This window comes from Trichoderma ghanense, assembly GCF_004382785.1.
Source record: "Trichoderma ghanense strain CCMA-1212 chromosome Unknown scaffold_0, whole genome shotgun sequence".
Taxonomy (NCBI): Eukaryota; Fungi; Ascomycota; class Sordariomycetes; order Hypocreales; family Hypocreaceae; genus Trichoderma; species Trichoderma ghanense.
In genome coordinates this window covers 2,319,983-2,339,736 of record NW_027395663.1, presented here as the reverse complement: position 1 = coordinate 2,339,736, position 19,754 = coordinate 2,319,983, and the positions used below count along the sequence as shown (strand labels likewise).

General features: G+C 55.2%; 6 protein-coding genes across 6 annotated transcripts; 4 read left to right on the top strand and 2 right to left on the bottom strand.

The window, feature by feature from the left end:
* Window positions 1–724: 724 nt before the first annotated feature.
* Window positions 725–6,824, top strand: CCMA1212_000795 (Vacuolar protein sorting-associated protein 8; the record flags this gene model as incomplete). Its single annotated transcript, XM_073698252.1, has 4 exons — window positions 725–1,159; window positions 1,215–1,650; window positions 1,700–5,690; window positions 6,080–6,824. Coding segments are annotated over 4 exons (5,607 nt in total), but the record flags the coding sequence as incomplete, so codon positions are not given.
* A 498-nt stretch (window positions 6,825–7,322) lies between these two features.
* CCMA1212_000794 (ATP-dependent RNA helicase ROK1) lies at window positions 7,323–9,458 on the top strand (the record flags this gene model as incomplete). The annotated part of the gene is made up of 1 exon (XM_073698251.1): window positions 7,323–9,458. The coding sequence occupies one exon, from the start codon at window positions 7,323–7,325 to the stop codon at window positions 9,456–9,458; it is 2,136 nt and encodes a 711-aa protein (XP_073563492.1).
* A 262-nt stretch (window positions 9,459–9,720) lies between these two features.
* On the bottom strand, window positions 9,721–11,639 carry CCMA1212_000793 (Lysine-tRNA ligase; the record flags this gene model as incomplete). Its single annotated transcript, XM_073698250.1, has 2 exons — window positions 9,721–11,033; window positions 11,093–11,639. 2 exons carry the CDS (start codon window positions 11,637–11,639, stop codon window positions 9,721–9,723), a joined length of 1,860 nt encoding a protein of 619 aa, XP_073563491.1.
* Window positions 11,640–11,974: 335 nt separating this feature from the next.
* On the top strand, window positions 11,975–13,733 carry CCMA1212_000792 (Actin-related protein 4; the record flags this gene model as incomplete). Its single annotated transcript, XM_073698249.1, has 3 exons — window positions 11,975–11,980; window positions 12,152–12,299; window positions 12,385–13,733. 3 exons carry the CDS (start codon window positions 11,975–11,977, stop codon window positions 13,731–13,733), a joined length of 1,503 nt encoding a protein of 500 aa, XP_073563490.1.
* Window positions 13,734–13,991: 258 nt separating this feature from the next.
* Window positions 13,992–16,938, bottom strand: CCMA1212_000791 (putative galactinol-sucrose galactosyltransferase 6; the record flags this gene model as incomplete). The annotated part of the gene is made up of 5 exons (XM_073698248.1): window positions 13,992–14,200; window positions 14,261–14,653; window positions 14,708–15,718; window positions 15,777–16,189; window positions 16,283–16,938. 5 exons carry the CDS (start codon window positions 16,936–16,938, stop codon window positions 13,992–13,994), a joined length of 2,682 nt encoding a protein of 893 aa, XP_073563489.1.
* Window positions 16,939–17,839: 901 nt separating this feature from the next.
* CCMA1212_000790 (Mitochondrial-processing peptidase subunit beta) lies at window positions 17,840–19,543 on the top strand (the record flags this gene model as incomplete). The annotated part of the gene is made up of 5 exons (XM_073698247.1): window positions 17,840–17,977; window positions 18,043–18,168; window positions 18,229–18,306; window positions 18,402–19,087; window positions 19,156–19,543. The coding sequence occupies 5 exons, from the start codon at window positions 17,840–17,842 to the stop codon at window positions 19,541–19,543; spliced, it is 1,416 nt and encodes a 471-aa protein (XP_073563488.1).
* Between the last annotated feature and the right edge of the window lie 211 nt (window positions 19,544–19,754).

The window sequence follows — 19,754 nt, the reverse complement described above, 5'->3', positions numbered from 1 at the left end:
CTGCAGCTCTTGGAGATGTTTGGGTTGGTGAGCAGCACTGTATCTTTGTTTACAAAATCGAGGATATGATGCATTTGGCTTTGAACATGATTTACGGGTGCTTTTTCTCTAGCTTTTGGTGGATATGTGTGTCTTTGGCGGATACGTGCATTCTGAGAGTATTTCCGCTGTTGGTGTGCTCGCACTCAATGGCTGTGGACATCTCTGGCTGCACGAGACGCTCTTTATCAGCTGGGAAACCCCCATAATTTGACCGGATGAGTGCGTGAACATGCTATATACTTCAGTAGTTCCAATGATTGTTACACTGCCCTTTTCTTCCTTTTCTGCGTGGGAATTCTCAATGTCAATATTCGCCGATTCACTGCCTCTTCAGCACCTGATCACTCACTGCTCAGGTACATCACAGGAGTACCTAGGTACTTCCCTGCCGCTGCACTTAAACGGGCCAAGCTCTGAATCCAGCAATACGTCACCCCTCCATCTGCTTACGGAGAATCTTCGGTACAGCTTGCATGCATGCATTCGCATACGCCGAATGGTGCTAAGCCATGATGCGGGCTGAGATGGGGAAGCTGTCAAAAGCACGGCAGACTTGAGATCTGATAGCTACTTTGAGCTCTTTTCTTCGATTGCGCATCGCAAGGCTGCGACTGGGTTGCCTTGTAAGGCGACCGACGGCGGCTTGTCGCTCGACACGACCAGCTCATGAGCTTACGATAGCGATAACCGCCGACCCCAGCTGTCCCCTCTCGACCATACACACACCCCATCATACGCCGCATATCCGCTCGCCGACAGTTTGGATGCTGGACAATGTGATGGCCTTTGCGACACAATGTCTGACCCCGAAGACGCTTCTCCTCCCGGAGAGCCGGCGGCTGATCTCGAGAACCCGGCTCCCGTCATGGACCACGACGACGAGGCCGATGTCCCTCAGCTCGAGCAGCAGGAGACACAAGAAGACGCAAGCTCGACAAATGCGGAAGAGCAGGAGAATCATGCTACAGACGCTAAGCAAATGAGCGAGAATGCTCAGAATGGAGATATTTCCGAAATCACGTCGGCGGATGCGAGCTCCATCGATGCGATCCCGCGGAGGGCTGGGAGTCCCATGGACTCCGTCACTTCTGCGCCGGGAGATTCTCCGTCTGTCCAGGTATTTGATGGCATTCCGTACCTTATGCTATATCGAAACAAGCTGACAGGCGCAGGGCTCGCATCTATCCTCCCCAAGCAGCAGTGTCTTGCCGTCGTTTGCCTCCCGTCCCGGCTTTGGCAGCCCCACGCCGTCCTTCCGACCCTTTGACCGACGCTTCCAGTCTCGGATAGCATCCTTCAACACACTCAGCCCTCGCCCAACGTCTCCGGCATACGTACCAAATCATAGCCGCCATGCCTCTTACAACTCCAACTTCCCCTCGGACCAGCCCGATACTGACACACCGTCGCCCCCGTGGGAGGTTGTGCGGTGGACAAGACTGAAAAAGCTCAGCAGCTATGCGTTCTCGGAATCGGGGAGGCGTAATTTCGGATCTCCTACGTGTCTTGCCGTGTCCGCTTCGATCATTTTGGGGACCTCCAAAGGCATAATCTTAATTTTCGATTATAATCAGAATTTGAAAACCATCATTGGCCCTGGAACCAAAGGTATGTATATGCTGGTGCGAGATGTAAGCGTGCAAAGCTGATGTTGTAGCCATTGAATCTGGGCCCATCACCGCCCTTGCTATATCGGCGGATCATGCAGTCATAGCTGGCGGCCATGCGAGTGGCAATATCTTTACCTGGGACACAGGACGACCGTCGCGGCCTTTCCTCGCAATTCCGCATTTAGACGGGGCACAGGTACAGAGCAGGACTGTCGATGGCCACATGCCGGATGCGTCTGTCGTCCATCTAGGGTTTCTGGGGACTCGTCACACGGCTCTGGTGTCCGCAGACAACCATGGCATGGCATTTTCTCATCTTGCCACCAGGGGTACGGGGCCGCTGGGGAGGACGGTCAAGACGACGAGGATACTGGGCCGGTATCCCAATGCGCCCATGCTGCCGGGCAAAACAATAAAGCCCAGCGCTGTCCTTGCCTTTTCGCCTCTGCCACTGGGAAACATTGAGCGGGAGACTGACAAGATGGGACTGACAGCCATGCTGACCCCTTACCTGCTGGTCATTGTGTCAACGACTCCGGTGGCTCAGACGCAACACAAATCGGCGCGCCCGAAGGATGTCCCTGCTCATAGCGCCATGACAGGCTGTCTGGCTTGGTTTCCCGCCGTGAGCCTCAAGGTTGCGGACGCACACACCGGCTCGACCATCTCGAAAGCGAAGCTGGCGTACTGTTGGTCTAATGTGCTGACGGTACTCGACGTGGACGAGATTCCTGGAGATGATAGTGACCCGCCGTCGCTGAGATTCAAGGCTCGGAGTAGGTGGAAATGTGAGGAGGCTATTGTCGCGGTACAATGGCTCAGCCGTTCTGTGCTGACAGTCTTGACCATCTCTCAAAGACTGATCGTCCTAGAGGACAGAACGATGCGCATGACGGAAGCCTTCGACCTACTGGAGAGATACATCTACCACACTGACCTTTTCTCTCATCAGCTGCATAGCCTCGTGGAAAATCTAGACGAGAATGACGTCTCAATGCATGGGGTGGTAGCCGACGCGTTTTACATGAGCTTCAAGGCATACAAAGGGAGAATGTTCCTTTTGGGTTTCAACGATGTGGCGATAGGGGCATTGTCGAATTGGGCAGATCGGCTGATTGCTACCATGGAGCATGGTGACTACATAGGGGCCATTCAGCTGGCTACATCGTACTACACCGGTGACGCCAATAAACTGACAGTCGGCCTCCCTGACGACACTGAGCAAAGGCACAACATGGTCCGCGACAAGATCATGGAGATCACTAGTGCCTCCTTAAAGTACGCTTTTGCGCAACGGCGAAAGAGTAGGGCGTCTGTGGACGATGACCATTTGAAGCAGCTTGCCGAAACTTGCTTCGTGGCCTGCCAGACCATTGGCAACACTGACTATCTGTTTGAGGAGCTGTATGAATGGTACAGCGACGCGGACGCTGAGGGCATATTTCTTGAAACACTCGAGCCTTTCATCCTCGATCAAAGCATCCGAATCGTTCCGCCCACGGTGGTGAAGGATATGGTCAGCTACTATGTCACCAAAGGCTGGGAAAGCAGGCTTGAAGAGCTCATCTGCCACATGGAGACGGCAACTCTGGACCTGGACCAGCTCACTATCCTCTGCAAGCAGCACAACTTGTATGATGCGCTTACCTACGTCTGGAACCAAGCTCTTCAGGACTACATCACTCCAATGATCGACCTGCTCAGTCTTCTGGTTCCGTTGATGTCGAATGGGGCCTCCATCGCTGGCAATACAAGCGACGACTACTACGGTGTCAACGCCGTCAAGATATTTCCCTACCTCTCCTACATCCTGACGGGGCGAGTTTACCCGAGTGGCGAAGCCATGGACGAGGAGACGGCTAACAAGGCCAAGGCCGAGATTTATTGGTTCTACTTTTCTGGAAAGACGATTTCGTGGCCCAAGGGCAGCGGCAGAGAGTTTCTTACAAGAGCCGATGGAGGACCTGAGCCTGCGTACCCCTACTTGCGGATGATCCTGAAGTTTGATGCACCTAGTTTCCTAAGCGCCCTGAACGAAGCTTTTGAGGATTCGTTCCTAAACGACTCTTCAGATGATCGTCCGAATGGCACTGCCTCTAAAGCGGACATGCCAGAAGAACAGGTCTTTGGCATGACAATCAACCGGCAATACGTTTTGTCCATCTTGCTAGATGTGATGAATCCGTCAGAGTTTGCGCCGGCAGATACAATCTATCTCGACATGTTCATCGCTCGGAATCTTCCCAAATTTCCTCAGTATCTGCTCTTTCCTGGCTCAACCTTGTCAAACGTCCTCACGGGGCTCTGCAATTACCCTGGCCCCGATCTTGCCGAGGATGCGCAGCTGAGCGCTGAATACCTGTTATCAATCTATCATCCCTCGGATATGCCTGCATTAATGCCGCTGTTCGAGCAAGCAGGCTTCTATCGGATTCTGAAACGAATATACAAGGCCGATAAACAGTATGGGAAGCTTGTGGAAACGTTCTTCGAAGACCAGGAAGATCAGGGTTTGGTGTTTGATTGCATCGCAGAGTGCCTGCGACCCCAAAGCGGCCTGAGTCGACGACAGGAACAGGAAGTCTTGGCCGTTATCGAAAAGCACGCCAGAGACTTGCTTGAACTGAGTCCTGAGCGTACGGCCACGACTCTTGCTCTACAGAGGACCGAACTGCATCAGCACGTCCTTGATTCCGCGGATGATGCCCCCGAGCTACAGCATGCTTACCTGAAGACATTGCTGGAGCCAGAGAATCCATTGGCGGATGGGCAGCACACGCACGACCGGCTTCTCGTTGAGCGATATGTGCGGCTGATGTGCAAGTTTGACGCGCAACACGTGTCGACCTACATTGGGCTCGTCCAGTCGGTGGATCTCCAACTAGACAATCTGCTGCCTACTATGGAGGAAACAGGCGTAGTGGATGCCGCTGTTGTGCTCATGGCCAACGCCGGACAAGTCACCGACGCTATGGATCGACTGGTCCAGCACCTCGGCACACTGGAGTCTGCCATGGAAGGCCTCTTGGGCTCATCCGACGCACCTGACGGAGAAGAAGGAGCAGATAGCGCATCGCTGTCTCTGGAACCGTCAGCTGAAGCTCTCCTCGAAAGCCTGCAGAATTATGTCCATGTCGGGATATGGCTTTGCCAGGAGCAGACCAAATCTACAAGAAGAGTTAGTGTGGTGTCAAAGAATAAGGCCTCCCAGGAGAACCTGTCCACCGATGAACGTCTCTGGTTGAGTCTCATCGGGGCCTGTGTACAAGTCACACAGAATCTGTCACCACTCATACATGGGGCCGCGAACGAGCATGCGTTTGATGAAGAGAAGCTATTGGCGAAGCTGCGATCGCTTGTGCAGCATACTTTTACCTCCCTTCTTGTTTCCACCTCGAGCCAAGCTTCCATTCAAGCAAGCGGCCAACTGAGCCCCAAAGCTTTGGCAAGCCCAGGGTCTAATCTCTCGTTCCTGCGCGTACTGAGGGCGTTCCTGACAAACGCAGCGGCGTCATCTCCGAGCTTGGCGGATCTTCGCCACGTGCTTGCGTCCATCTTTTCGGCTTACGCATACGAGGAGTCGATTCTACGTCTGTCGAACCGTCTCCTGGAACGAAGCCTGTTTACAAGCGTCAACACATCCGTTGAACTTCGACAACGTGGATGGAGACCACGCGGTTCCACATGTGAGGCCTGTGGTAAGAGGGTCTGGGGTCCAGGCCTTGCTGGTGCTACGGTATTTGAAGCTTGGGAAGACAAACAAGCCGCCGAAGAGGTGGCCCGAAAGCAGCGGCAGACCCAAACTGCGGAGCGGGCCAAGGGCCATGCCAGGGTGTCGGATCGTCGGAGCAAGGGCAAGAGTCTGGACACACGGCCATCGAGCATGCTTATTGAGCAACTCGCCGGAAGGTCCAACAAAGACCAGGTTCTGGGGCCGCTCGTCGTACTGGCCTGTCGACACATCTATCACCAGACCTGCCTGGATGCGTTGCAGGAGAAGCAAGAGAATGGCGTCTTGCCTCGAGAACTCGATTACAAGTGCCCTATCGATGGATGAATCATGGGAAATGAATGATGACAAGAGGCTGTGTCCTACAATGTTTTGATTCTAGTACAAGATGTTACGCAGCAGCGAGCAAAGATATTTTGGGTTGTGCATTTTTGGTAATTGTGGTGACCCGAGATGGCAGGCCTCTCATCTTGGGAGTATCTTGGAGTAGACAAGAGGAACGAAGCTGACGAATTACTTGCAGAGCTGTGAATTGATAACGGCTAGCAGTCGACATCTTGAATGTGCTTTGTGTTGAATACATGTATGTCGGCGGGTTAGCTTTTCCCGTAGGCCGAATCCCGTGATTACGCCGCATACAGTAATTCCACCTCTACCCAAGTCCGTCCCTCTCTTGCACAAACTCACAACACCACAGCATACGACATCTCCTGTCGGCTTCACCCGCCATGTCTGGCTCCGACGAGGACGGATTCGACGGCGAGTACATCTCCGACAACCAATCGTCGGGCTCCTCAGACCAGGAATCGCCGCCGCTGCCTCTCTCGCAGAACTACTTCGCGCCCCCCTTCTACGGCCGGCCGCCCACGCCTCTGCCTCCGTCTCCGTCCCTGACGTCGCTGCTGCGGCCGTCGCGCCCGACGACGCCCGATGCCTCGGACGACGACATCGCGCCCGTGCCGCGGACGGCGCCCAAGGTGCCGACGTACGAGTACTACGGCTTCGTGCTGTACCTGTTCAGCAGCCTCATCTTCCTCATCTACCTGCTGTGGAGCTACCTCCCGTCGCCGTTCCTGCACGCGCTGGGCATCTACTACTATCCTGACCGTTGGTGGGCGCTCGCGGTGCCGGCGTTCCTGGTGATGACGCTGGTGTACATTTACGTGGCGCTGGCCGCGTACAACCTGGAGATCCTGACGGTGCCGCTCAACAGCGTGGAGACGATTGTGGACGGGGCGGGGAAGCTGGCGGTGATTGACTCCAAGGGGCGGCTCAAGGGGAGCAGCAAGCGAGAGAAGAAGTGCGATGGCAATGGGAGGCTGAGGTGGAGGGAGATTTGGAACGAGGGGACGGATGCGGTGCTGGATATTCCGCTGGCGGGGGTTTGCGAGGTGCTTTACGGGGAGGGGAGGGAGGTTTCTGATGGGGAGGAGGGAAGTTGAGAGCCTCGTGAGACGCGGAGTTTTCTTGTGGTTATGGCGTTTCTTTTGGCAGACGAGCGAGCAATGTTTGAGTGGACGCAGAGGATATAGAGGATACCCCATGTATTGTTGTCACTACGGAAGAACAAAGAAGGAAGTTTAGAATCTCATGAAGGGAGAAGGTTCAATTTATGAACCTTCTTGGAATATTCTTTGCGAATATGGATCAATTATCTTGGGAATCATGATTTATTTTGCCTATGATCGTTTGGATGCTTCCTCGTTCATGTTGACGCTCAATTACATACATTGGTCTAGCGCCTAGTGGCCGCTGTTGATGGCGGCACCCCCACTGTAGCCTTGCAGCAAAAAAAGAAAAAAAAGTTGCAGGGCTGAGCTACAAAATTTCTACATACAAGCCCAGCATCAACCCAAAACTTGCCCATCAAATGCTTCGTTAAACCCGGCGCAAATCACGACAATTCCATCCGCCTTGTGTCTCGCTCGTACCATCACGCCATGGATATACTCAAAGTGCTCTCGCGCGGCACGAAAAAGAGCGCCAAATCCGCGCTCGCAGGCGGCAGCGCCGTGGGCAAGCTGCCCTCGTCCGGAACAAAGACCAACCCCCAGCTCTTCCACGACGAGGTCCGCGGCCACAAGAGGAAGCGCGATGCCCCGGAGTCCGAGGGCAACAAGGTCCCCGAAGAGCTGCCTGAGGTTGACTTCTTCGCGCCCAAGGATGCCGCTGCCGAGGCGAAACCTGCAAAGGTCGAATCATCGTCGAACAAGAACAAGGGCAAGCGAGAGGCGAGCCCGGCGGCTGAAGCGGCCAGGCTGCTGAGTCCGGAGGAGTGTCGCCAGCTGCTGCGGTCGCATCGCCTCAAGGTCACGCTGCTGTACAAGCGCGAGGAGCAGAACAAGGTGAAGAAGTCGAAGAAGAAGAAGGCCGCTGCCGTCGCCGTCGAGGCCAAGAAGGACCACAAGAAGCCGCCGCAGCTGACGCCGCAGCCGCTGGAGTCGTTTGGCCAGCTGCGCAGCACGTACAACCTGTCTCGCAGGGTGGCCGAGAACCTGGCTTACCAGGGCTATCGGGTGCCGACGGAGGTGCAGATGGGGAGCATGCCGTTGCTGATTCGGCCGGAGCTGGCGCTGAAGGGGGAGGAAGGGCTGGAGAGGGGGGTGGATCTGCTGGCGGTTGCGCCGACGGGGAGCGGCAAGACGATTAGCTTTTTGGTTCCGACGATTAACAATATCATGAGGAGGAGGGCGGAGGAGAAGCTGCATGGGATTCACGAGCTGGAGGCGATTGTGATTGTGCCGACTCGAGAGCTGGCCTACCAGATTGTCAGCGTTGGCAACCAGCTGGTCAAGGGGACGGGCATCAAAGTGCTGGGTATGAGGAAGGGAATGGCGCTTGCCGCTGAGAGTCAAGACATTGGCGAGGACAGCTCGGACGAGGAGGAGGAGAAGGCGGAGGAGTCTGATGAAGAGGAAGATGAAGAGGAGGAAAAGCAGGGAAAGCCAAGAGTGGTGGCAAAGGTCGACATCCTGATAACGACGCCGCTTCTCCTGCTCAACTTCCTAACCTCTGGATCATCAAGCACGCAAAAGGTCCTGCCAACGGTGCGCGACCTCATATTGGACGAAGCCGATGTGCTCCTCGACCCCTTGTTCCGCGAACAGACACTCGGCATCTGGGCCGCCTGCAGCAATCCAGACCTGAGGCTCTCGTTCTGGTCCGCAACGATGGGCTCCAACATCGAGACTCTCGTGACCGAAAGACTGACCTCAAGGGCCGAGTCCCTAGGCATCCCCCAAAGGCCGCTGGTGCGGTTGGTTGTCGGCCTCAAGGACACGGCCGTGCCGAACATTGTCCACAGACTGATTTACACTGCCAGCGAACAAGGAAAGCTGCTTGCCCTGCGGCAACTCCTGCGGCCCACGTCGAGCATCGACTCGGGTCCGCCACTGCGGCCGCCGTTCCTCGTCTTTACGCAGACGATCGAGAGAGCTGCTGCCTTGCAGGAGGAGCTCAAGTACGATATCCCGCTGGAGGCGGGCGGCTCGTCTAGGATAGCCGCTCTGCATGGCGGGCTTCCCGATGCGGCCCGAGCAGCCATCATGCGCAAGTTCCGCGCGGGAGAGATTTGGGTTCTCATCACGACTGATGTCCTCGCCCGAGGCGTGGACTTTGCCGGCGTTAACGGAGTCTTGAACTACGACGTGCCGGGGTCAAGCGCTGCGTACGTGCACCGCGCAGGAAGGACGGGGCGAGCTGGCCGAGAGGGCGGCATAGCGGTCACTTTCTACACCAAGGAGGACATTCCCTTCGTCAAGACCGTCGCCAATGTCATTGCCGCGAGCGAAAAGCAGGCCGGCAAGACGGAGGACGAGGCCGGGGTGCAGAAGTGGCTGCTTGATGCCCTGCCGAACGTGGGCAAGGAGGATAGGAAGAAGCTCAAGGAGAGGGGCGTCGAGTCGAGGAGGAGCGGGAACAGGGCTATGATTACGTCCAGGAGCGGGTATGAGCGGCGGAAGGAGCATAACAGGAGAGGAGCTATCGAAGGGAGCAAGAAGAGGAAGATGGAGGCTAGGGATGGTGAGGATGGTGATCGAGGGGATGGTGGTGAGTGGGGTGGATTTGACGATTAGTTATGATATCCTGTGATGAGAGTAGAAGAAGGGAGCTCTGCATCAATCTGCCTTATATTATGCTAATATTATGCTATAAAGATCTCGCATGGCTGAATTGATATCTTCAAAGGGTGTTGTTATAAGCCCTGGTGCTCACGACATGTTTCTATCCCTTTCGCTATTACACAAAGAAGGTAACTAAGATTTATACTTATTCTCATACTCATACATGTTATCTACCTAGTATACAGATCCGCAGTTCCTGGTCTATTCATGGGAATCATTGCGTCTCTTTCTCACCACCCTTCTCATCAGCCGACAACCCAACCACGTTCCGCACCGTGCCAAAGCTCAAACAATCGCTGATACGATTGGCGCCCGAAAAGAGCATCACCAGACGCTCGACGCCGCATCCCCATCCACCAGTAGGGGGAAGGCCGTAGTCGAGGGCCTTGACGTAGCTCTGGTCCAGCGGCGAGGCTTCCCACTCGTCCTCTTCCGCAAGCTCGGCTGGCTCCGCGGCGGCGTCGCCGTCGTCCGTGGCCACCGGCTCGGCGAATCCGACGGTGCCGTCGGGCTTGTTGACGAGGCTGCGGTGGACGGCGAGCTTCCGCTTCTGCTCCTCGGGGTTGTTCTCCTCTTCGTACATGTTGGCGAGTTCTCGGCCGCCGATGAAGAGCTCCGCGCGGGCGGACACGAGCTGATACGTCTTTGGGCAGAGGAAGCTCTTTGCCAGGGGCGACATGCATGCGGGATGGTGCGTGATCAAGATTGGTTCGGTGAAGGACATGGGTTCCAGGTATGTCGCGGCGAGCCGGTCGAGGAGCTTGGGCAGAGACGTGGGCACCTCTCCGGGGACCTCGACCCCTGAGAGCTTCAGCACGGCGAGGAGCTCGGCGAGGGCGCCGTCTTCCACGGTGAGCTTCGGCAGGCGGATCCCGATTGCTTCCTCCAGCGCGGGGATGAATTCCACCTGCTTGAAGGGCCGAACGAACTTGCTGAGGTCGATGGGTGGTAGAGTGGTGAGCTCTGTGGATATCAGCTCCTGAGAGCGCTTTGCAAGGCTGTATATCAGCTCCTCCGTCTCCTTGATGAGATCGGGGAGGTTCGTGTAGGCGCTGTAGAATTCACACATTGTGAACTCGGGGTTGTGCGTGGCATCGATGCCCTCATTTCGGAAGGCCGGCCCCATCTCGAAGACTTTGTCTACGCCGCCGACAACAAGGCGCTTCAGCCATAGTTCGGGCGCGATTCGAAGTGCCAGATCCTTGCCCCGGAACTCTGTGGCTCGCGTCACGAACGGTCGCGCAACTGCGCCGCCGGCATTCTCGGCAAGGATTGGTGTCTGGAATTCAAGGAAGCGCTTGGAGTGGAAGTGGTCGCGGATCTGCTTCATGATCTCGGATCGCAGTCTCAGGATATCGACGACATCGCGATTCACCAGCATATCGACATGGCGCTCTTGCATCTTCGTCTTGGGATCCGTGAGCTTTTCAGGGATCTGCTCCATGGAGGGGGATAGGAGCTCAGGCAACTCTCGGGCCTCCAAGGAGAGCTGCCCTGTGCTTGTACGAGTGGCAACTCCAGTGACCGCTACCAGGTAATTAGCCTCTGGAGAGACAGCAGCATGGGGAGGAGCACAATGGGCCTACATATATGGTCCCCGACTTGGATCAGGTTCTTCAGAAGGCGGAATTTATGGACACGCGACTCTTGCTCTGCGGCAACTTTGCTCTTGTTGATCATGATTTGAACTTTCTGAAACTCGTTGGTAATGTCGAGGAAGATGAGCGATCCCACGACGCGCTTCGATCGAATCCGCCCTGATAGGGTGACGGGCTCTCTCGAAAGCTCATTCTGCTGTTCTTCAAGGAACTCAGGAACGCTCTTCCTAATCGACGATGATTCTAAACGAGGATAAGCCTCGGGGTATAGCGGATCCTCGCTCTGCTGGTCCTCTTGCAGCTGTTGCCGGCGGTGCTTCTTGAACGGCGAGACGTCGTCCAGCTCTTCCTGCTCCTCCTTGACAAACCTTGACGAGTCGTTGATCTTGATCCCAACATTAGGCTTGCTGGACAGAGCTCGGGCGGACTGTCTGCTTGATGCGGGTATCGGTGCAGCTCTTTGGCTATAAGACCTCGAGCTGAGTCTCAACGCAGCAGACTGGCGCGCCAGTCTTAGGCAGCTGGCAGACCTCATCTCTTCTACTCAACGCAGTCAGCCTTCTGCCATAAAGTGTCGAGAGCAATATTGTGGAAAAGAGTGTGGTGTTTGTGAGGATCAGGATATAGCAAGTTATAATCTCCAACAACCCGAGAGCTGTTTCAATCGCAGCGGTTCTGAAGCGAGATTGCAAGTTCATCATTGAAAAGAAGAGAGGGGATTCCCAAGGCAAATGGAACTTACACACATAGCGACGGCACCGCAATATTTTGCCTCACATGCAATCGATTGTGGGTGCACATCCAGAGAAGTCAGCTCCAAACAGAGAGAAGAGGCTTTGCAGGATGCAAATTTGTGTCTTGTCCGCAAGAATGTGGGTGTAATTTATTTCTCTACTTTTTTTTTTTTTTCCCCCGGCCACCCCGTGATGGGAATCACCCCGCCAAATGCATGAAGCGTAACTGGCTGCAGCTCAAACTTCCAAGACGCCAGGCTGAAATTTATTCCGACGCGCCATTCCTCTTGTAAACCTCCAACCTCCCTCATAGGCGCGCATCTCTCACCACCTCAGGACGGACAGCTTGGGAGCTCTTCTGCGCGCATCTCAACCAATTGGCCGTCAGCCACTCAGAATCGCAAACATGGCCCAGCAGCCGTTGCCCTCGTCGGCGCAGCCAACCGACATTTACGGCGGAGGTGCGTCTCGTCACTGCTTCTGCGGACGTGCCGCATTTCTGTATAAGGTGATGGAGCAAGCTAACGAATGTGTCCTGGGAAACAGATGAAGTCTCTGCCCTCGTTCTCGACCCCGGCTACTGCAACACACGCGCGGGCTACGCCGGCGAAGACGTCCCGAAATCCATCCTGCCATCGTTCTACGGCCACATCACCAGCGACCCTCCGCGAGATCTCTTTGGCGATGAGTGCATCATCCCGCGCGGAGACTTCGAGGTCCGCAACTACATGAACAAGGACAGCGTCGTGGAGGACTGGGACGTTGCGGCCAAGCTCTGGGAGTTTATGCTGGTCAAGCGCCTGCAGCCCGAGCGACAGACACATCCGTCCAAGAATGGACTGAACGACGACATCAAGGAGCAGGACGGCGAGGGAGACGTCGCCATGGAGGAGGTTGAGGGCCTAGAAAAGCCCCTAGAGGAATTCCCCTTGTTGATGTCAGAAGCTCCCTGGAACTCGCCCAAGGCGCGTGAAAAGGCCATTGAGCTGAGCATGGAGAGCTGGGGAACACCCGCCTTCTGGCTGAGCCGGACGCCCGTTCTGGCCTCTTTCGCGGCCGGCAAGGCCACTGCTCTGGTCATCGATGTCGGCGGCGCAAACACCTCCGTCACAGCCATCCACGACGGCATGGTCCTCAAGCGATCCATCCAGCGATCACCCGCCGGCGGCCTGTGGCTGTCGTCGCAGATCCGCAAGATGTGGGAGACGTCCGAGCCCAAGGTCGACCTGGTGCCCACATTCATGGTTGAGAACAAGACGCCTGTGGATGCCCTCGCCCCTCCGCAAGCACGACTACGCGAATTCCCCTTCAAGATCCACGACTCTTTCCGAGCCTTTGAAGAGGAGCGGGTGCTGACGGAGTTCAAGGAGTCCGTCGTCGAGGTTTGGCGGGGCCCTGGACGGTACGGCGCCGCTGGAAACGAGGAGTACATCAAGTCACAGCCCGGGCGCGTCTTCGAGATGCCCGACGGCTACAACCAGATGTGGCGCGAGCAGCGGTTCAAGGTAGCAGAGGGAATGTGGGATGAAAACGCTGGCTACCCTGTTCCCGAGGACGAGCGTCTCAACAAGGCGCAGACCATTCCTGAGCTTATCCGCTCCGCCCTCAACTCTGTCGATGTTGATCTTCGGGGCACCCTCTTGGGCAACGTCGTCGTCACGGGCAGCACGAGCTTGATCAACGGCTTCAACGACCGATTAAACAACGAGCTGACGGCCATGTATCCCGGCCTGAAGATCAAGATCCACGCCGCGGGCTTGTCGAGCGAGCGCAGATTCGGCGCCTGGATCGGCGGCAGCATCCTGGCCAGTCTGGGCACCTTCCACCAGATGTGGATATCCAAGAAGGAGTACGAGGAGAACGGAGCTGGTATTGTGGAGAAGCGGTGCAAATAGAGGATCTTGAAATTCCTAATCTTGGGGGCTATGTTTCGGGCCGAGGATATTGGCGTACGGAGTTGGACGAGAGATGTTAAAAATGCTATGAAACTATTTCGAGAGCAGGAAGGACACTGCGCAATCAAAGACTTGATCAGACGTCTGACGCATGCATGAACCTTTAATCAATCTACGCTGCAATACACGACACATGAACGATTTCAACAGTGAGGCTCGCAATGGACAAGGTATCCTTGAGTCAACTGCTTTCAAATGTTAACCACCAAAGCTGATCTTGACTTCAACCTCGTCCTTGAATCCAGCCTCGAGCTTCAGGTCCTTCCAGGCTGTCTCAATGTCGACTTCAAGCACACGAGGGTCGTACTTTGACAAACGCACGGTCTCTATAGGAACCGCAACGTTCTGAAGCATCACCATCAAGTTCCCCTTGATGGAGAGCTCAGTCAATGCCGAGATGTAGACACCTAACAAGAGACATTAGCAGAACACTCCCCGAAACCTGAGATACAGCTTCTCCAACTTACCGACAACGCCCAAAGCTTTCAACTTGACGTCAACGGACACCCTTCCGTTTTCTTTCAATGCAATGCTGCTGCTGATAAGGGCCACACTCCCAGTCATCTTGTCGACCAACCCCAGACTCGCTACCCAGATTTCTCCGTGATCAGCCCCCTTTAGAGGAATGGCTGGGAATGCCGTGAAGATCTCGTATCCTCGTACGTCCAGGGAGCCGGCGATGAGCGAGGTTGCGTCTTCCGGCTTCATGGGCGCAGATGTCTTTCCCGTGACATGGGCTCGGACGACGTAGTGCTGAGACGACGCGGTGCCTGGGAAGCAAGAGAGGGGGATGAGTTCGGTGAGGGGACGTGCTGATATGTTGAAGATGGCTACGATTGGTGTGCCAGTCTCTGCTGGTCCTATTGAGTGAAATCAATACCACAAATCCAGTTGTTGAAGAGTTTATGACGAACCGTTGTAGCTCCCCACCTTGAGGAGCAAATCATCGTCGTACCCGATATATGGGAAGATGGCCCTCCCCAAGTTGTTCGGCCTGAAGATGACAGTCTTTCTCTTGGGAGTCACACCCGTCATCTGCTTGATCAGGTCCATGTTATGCTCCCCAGGAACATCCGTGATGTAAATCGGCCCCCCACTGACACACCTCGCCGCAGCATGGAAACCAGAATAATCATGCACCGTCTGAAACATGTCCCAGTCAGGAAGAACGTTCAGGTACTCCATGAAGATGCTGTTGTACGCATTCGTCCACACATGCCAGGGATGCGACGAGGGAATCTGGGGGAAGAAGTCGTCCGAGTTGCGAACGAGAAAGGGAGGCCGGCCCGGCAGCATCTGCGAGTTGAAGAGCGCCTGCGGGATCTGCGACATGCACGATATGGTCTTGACGCTGAAGTAGCGGAGAGAGGCGAGGCTCCAGGCGTCGAGGTATGTGTTGATGAGGTCGCGTCGGACGGAGGCGCTCTTCCACATGTCGATCATGAACTGGGCGTCTGTCTTGACGCCGTCGACGTCGGATTCGGCGAGGAAGAGGTAGAAGTCGTCGTAGAACTTCTCAACGTCTTCTTTGGAAATCACTGTCATTTTACCTCCGAGGGGCAGGTTGCGCCGTTTGGCCTCTTCTCGCTCGACTTCAATCGTCTTGTACTTCTTTGCGATCTTCCCGTCGGGTGAGATGCCGCCCCAGTAGCCCAGCAGGGCGTGCCAGACGGCAATATGTAGAATGTCTGGGTTCTTTTGGCGGATTTTCTGGACGGCTGCCTTGAGACCGTTGGGAAATGCTTCCGGCTCGGCTTCGAAATCGACCCATCCGTACTGGAACTGGCTTTCTCCTCTGTAGTCGATTGACTGCCAGTTATCGTCAATGATCAGAGAAGTGATGCCGATGTTGTGCTCTTTCAGTTTGTCAATTGCGTCAAGGATCTTTTGCTCAGTCAATCTTTGGCCGAGGGCATTCCAGGTACCTAGAAGTTATCAACGAACAGTACCTAAATAAGGGGGTCACACGAGTAGTATACTGACAGTATCCGAGTCCGTCGTACCATTGATCAAGCCACTCTGGTCGAACTGCTTCAGAGAGAGCCTTCAACTCGGCTTCCAGGGCTTCATTCTTGCCCCGAGCCTTCATAACAAGCGATCTTGCGTGATACATGACGGCGGCAACAGCCTTTTCAAAGTCATTTCCTTCGGACACGAGGATAACGCACTCCTGTCCCGAGACCGAGTCGTTCCGAACGTTTACGGCGATGGTATCGTCAGATGTGCTTTGGAAGACGGGCACTGTATCGTTGATGCCCGAGACGGCCAGCAGAACCATGTTTCTGCCTTCTGGGCTTTGGAAAGCCAGCAGTATTGCGTCTTTGTCGAGCGAGAAGTCTGTCTTTCCATGGCGCGGTGCTAACCAAGGGGACCACAGCCGGACAATAGCAAACCATCTGAAATCTCACCATCAGATACATTTCGCCAATTGAAATGATTGAGGAGATGGGTAAAGGAACCCTAAAAAGGGCAACATCGTAGTTACTGACCTCAAGAACGAGCCCCAAGGCTTACCAAGATTGAGAACACTGTATGAAGAAACATCGTGCGATGCGGGAGGCACTGTAGATCGAAGAGACCACAGCTGTGTCTTAGGCGCCTGGCTCGTGTGAGACTTGACCGTCCATGAAGGAGCAAGTCCAACAATTAGATCGTTTAGATCGTCAGACTCGGAGGGAGCTGGGAGGAGCACGATGTGGCCATCATCCAGCCCTTGCTCGTCACGGATCCATCTCCACGGTTTGTCAACGCTGGGGCGGAACTTGATAGTGAAGCGTAGAGACTTCTTGAATGATACCTCTGTGGTAAAGTATATCCTCGAGACGGCTTCCGAGTCTGCATGCAGAACTTGCGGTGCCTCGCCGCTCCTGATCCTGGGTACCTCATGCTCGGTCCAGTCTTGTCCGTCAGTGGAGTGCCATAAGGCGATTTGCCAGCTCTCCTCGGCTCGAAACGTCGGTATTTCCAAGAGAGCAGTGATTGGAACACCATCAGGGCTGTTGACCGTGGTCACCTGGCTCAGGGGAGGGTAGCTTTGGATCAGGGCCTTCATGCTTTCGGGCACAGGGGCTGGTTTGGGCTTTTGCTTTGGTATGTAGAGCGCTTTGAAGTCGTCTGCAAAGTCGTAGGCCTTAGGCGCCGCCATTGGAATTTCCTGAGCACCGACGGGCAATGAGTTGATGAGTTGCGGTCAGGGTTGGTTGGGAGGATGATGAGTTGCGGAGAGGTCAGGTACGGTGGGGGCAAGGTGATGACATCAAGAGGCGGTAGAGATATTAGGTTCATTATGAATGCTTCACAGACTGGATATGTGCTGCAGTATACATATGTCAAGGTCGGTGTAAGAGGGTGTCAAAGAATCACTCACGGACGATGTACGGGCTTCCCCGCAAATAGGGGAGGTATGTATATCCTCAAGGGACGGGTAAAGAGATTCAAGTTCGAATGAAAACGATGCGGAATCTCTCATTGGACACGATGTAAGCTGAAAAGCAGATGAACGTGAAGGGTAGTCCCGACGACGTTGCTTTTCCGCGTTGATGAGTTCACATGGACATAAGGCAACTATCGTGCCATTAGGTAGCAATACCTCACCTTACGTCAAGTGAGATCAAATGTCGGTGGTGAGCCTCTTTGCGGATAACGCATCTGGTTGTGCTTTCGTAAGGAATGACAGACTCAGACAGACAATAGGTGTAATCTGTTCAAAGAAGATCATATATATACGACTGCCATAATCAATCCATTACAGCCAAATACTGCCTTTATTGTCGTTTGTCGTTTGCTCCCAATTATAGGTACGTACGTACCCAAGGTACCTTGTATGAGCATATATCGCAGTGGAGCTGGCTCGGATGATGAGGTTAGTAAATCCGCGTCTCTGATTGGATGGGTGCCGTTCTGTCGTCGGAGCTGGTCGGAATGACTAAGCAGTCCGCAGCCTCGAAACTAAGGCCACAACCCGCTTCAGCAAAGCTTCTTGCCGAGCAGCGTCGAAAGATTTCATCAAACCGCTCAATTGACCATCAATCGCCCAAACCTCCGCCATGGCGTCCCGCAGATTAGCTCTGAACCTGTCGCAAGGCCTGCGAGCCCGTTCCGGCCTGTCAGGCTTGCGCCGGGGCTTTGCTACGCCCTCCACCGTGGGCAAGACGCAGACGACGACGCTCAAGAACGGCCTGACTGTGAGCGCCAGCCTCGACGGCCAATTGGCCTGCAGACGACTCTTTTGCTGACGGACGGACTCCAGGTCGCTACTGAATACTCACCATGGGCTCAGACCTCGACCGTCGGCATGTGGATCGACGCCGGCTCCCGTGCTGAGACCAACGAGACGAACGGCACTGCCCACTTCCTCGAGCACCTGGCCTTCAAGGTGGGATGTGCCGGCATGGCATCATGAGAGGGCCGGCAAAAGGCTGACAGCTGCTTCCAGGGCACCGCAAAGCGATCACAGCACCAATTGGAACTCGAGATTGAGAACATGGGTGGCCACCTCAACGCCTACACCTCGGTTCGTCTGATTTTTCCCTCTTCAAGTCGCAATGGGCGCATCCGTGGAGGAAAGACACCAGGGGAAAAAACTCGAGCCACTAACACGGCTTTCAGCGCGAGAACACCGTCTACTTCGCCAAGGCCTTCAACTCCGATGTTCCTCAGACCGTCGACATCCTTGCCGATATCCTGCAGAACTCCAAGCTCGAGCAGTCCGCCATCGAGCGCGAGCGCGACGTCATTCTCCGAGAGTCCGAGGAGGTCGAGAAGCAGGTTGAGGAGGTTGTCTTCGACCACCTGCACGCCACTGCTTTCCAGCACCAGCCCCTCGGCCGCACCATTCTCGGCCCCCGCCAGAACATCCGTGACATCACCCGCACCGAGCTCGTCAACTACATCAAGAACAACTACACTGCCGACCGCATGGTTCTCGCCGCTGCCGGTGGCGTCCCCCATGAGCAGCTGGTCGAGCTCGCCGAGAAGCACTTCTCCGGCCTTGCCAGCCACGGACCCGAGACCGAGGCCTACCTCCAGTCTAAGCAGAAGGCCGACTTCATTGGCTCTGACGTTCGTGTCCGCGACGACACCATGCCCACTGCCAACGTCGCCATTGCTGTTGAGGGTGTTAGCTGGAACTCTGATGACTACTACACTGCTCTCGTTGCTCAGGCCATTGTCGGAAACTACGACAAGGCTATGGGCAACGCTCCTCACCAGGGCAGCAAGCTGAGCGGCTACGTTCACAAGCACGACCTGGCCACCAGCTTCATGAGCTTCTCCACTAGCTACAGCGACACTGGGTACGTATAGATGGCGACGTAGCCAACAAGACCTGCCTTGTTTGGTTGGAAACTAACTGTCTCTGTAGTCTTTGGGGCATCTACCTCGTCACTGACAACGCCACCCGTCTTGACGACCTCGTCCACTTCGCCATCCGTGAGTGGATGCGCCTCTGCTACAACGTCAGCGAAGCCGAGGTCGAGCGCGCCAAGGCCCAGCTGAAGGCCTCCATCCTGCTGTCCCTGGACGGCACCACCGCCGTTGCCGAGGACATTGGCCGCCAGCTCATCACCACTGGACGCCGCGCCAGCCCCGGCGAGATTGAGCGCAAGATCGACGCCATCACCGACAAGGATGTCATCGACTTCGCTAACCGATACCTCTGGGACAAGGACATCGCCATCAGCGCTATTGGAAAGATTGAGGCTCTGTTCGACTACCAGCGACTGCGGAACACCATGAAGCCCAAGTTTTAAGGGAGGGAGAGCATGCGAAGCGAAGGAGCAGGGGCGGACTTGTCTGAAAAAGGAAAAAGCAAAAGACCCGGGTATAGAGTGTATGAGATACCGTTTTGAAGGCTAGTGTAACATAAATTTCCCAAATTCTCATAACCAGGTGTCATTCGCGGGGAGGCGCATGTGATAGACAAAGCCAGGTGCATTTCCGAGACGAGAGTGCAATGATGTT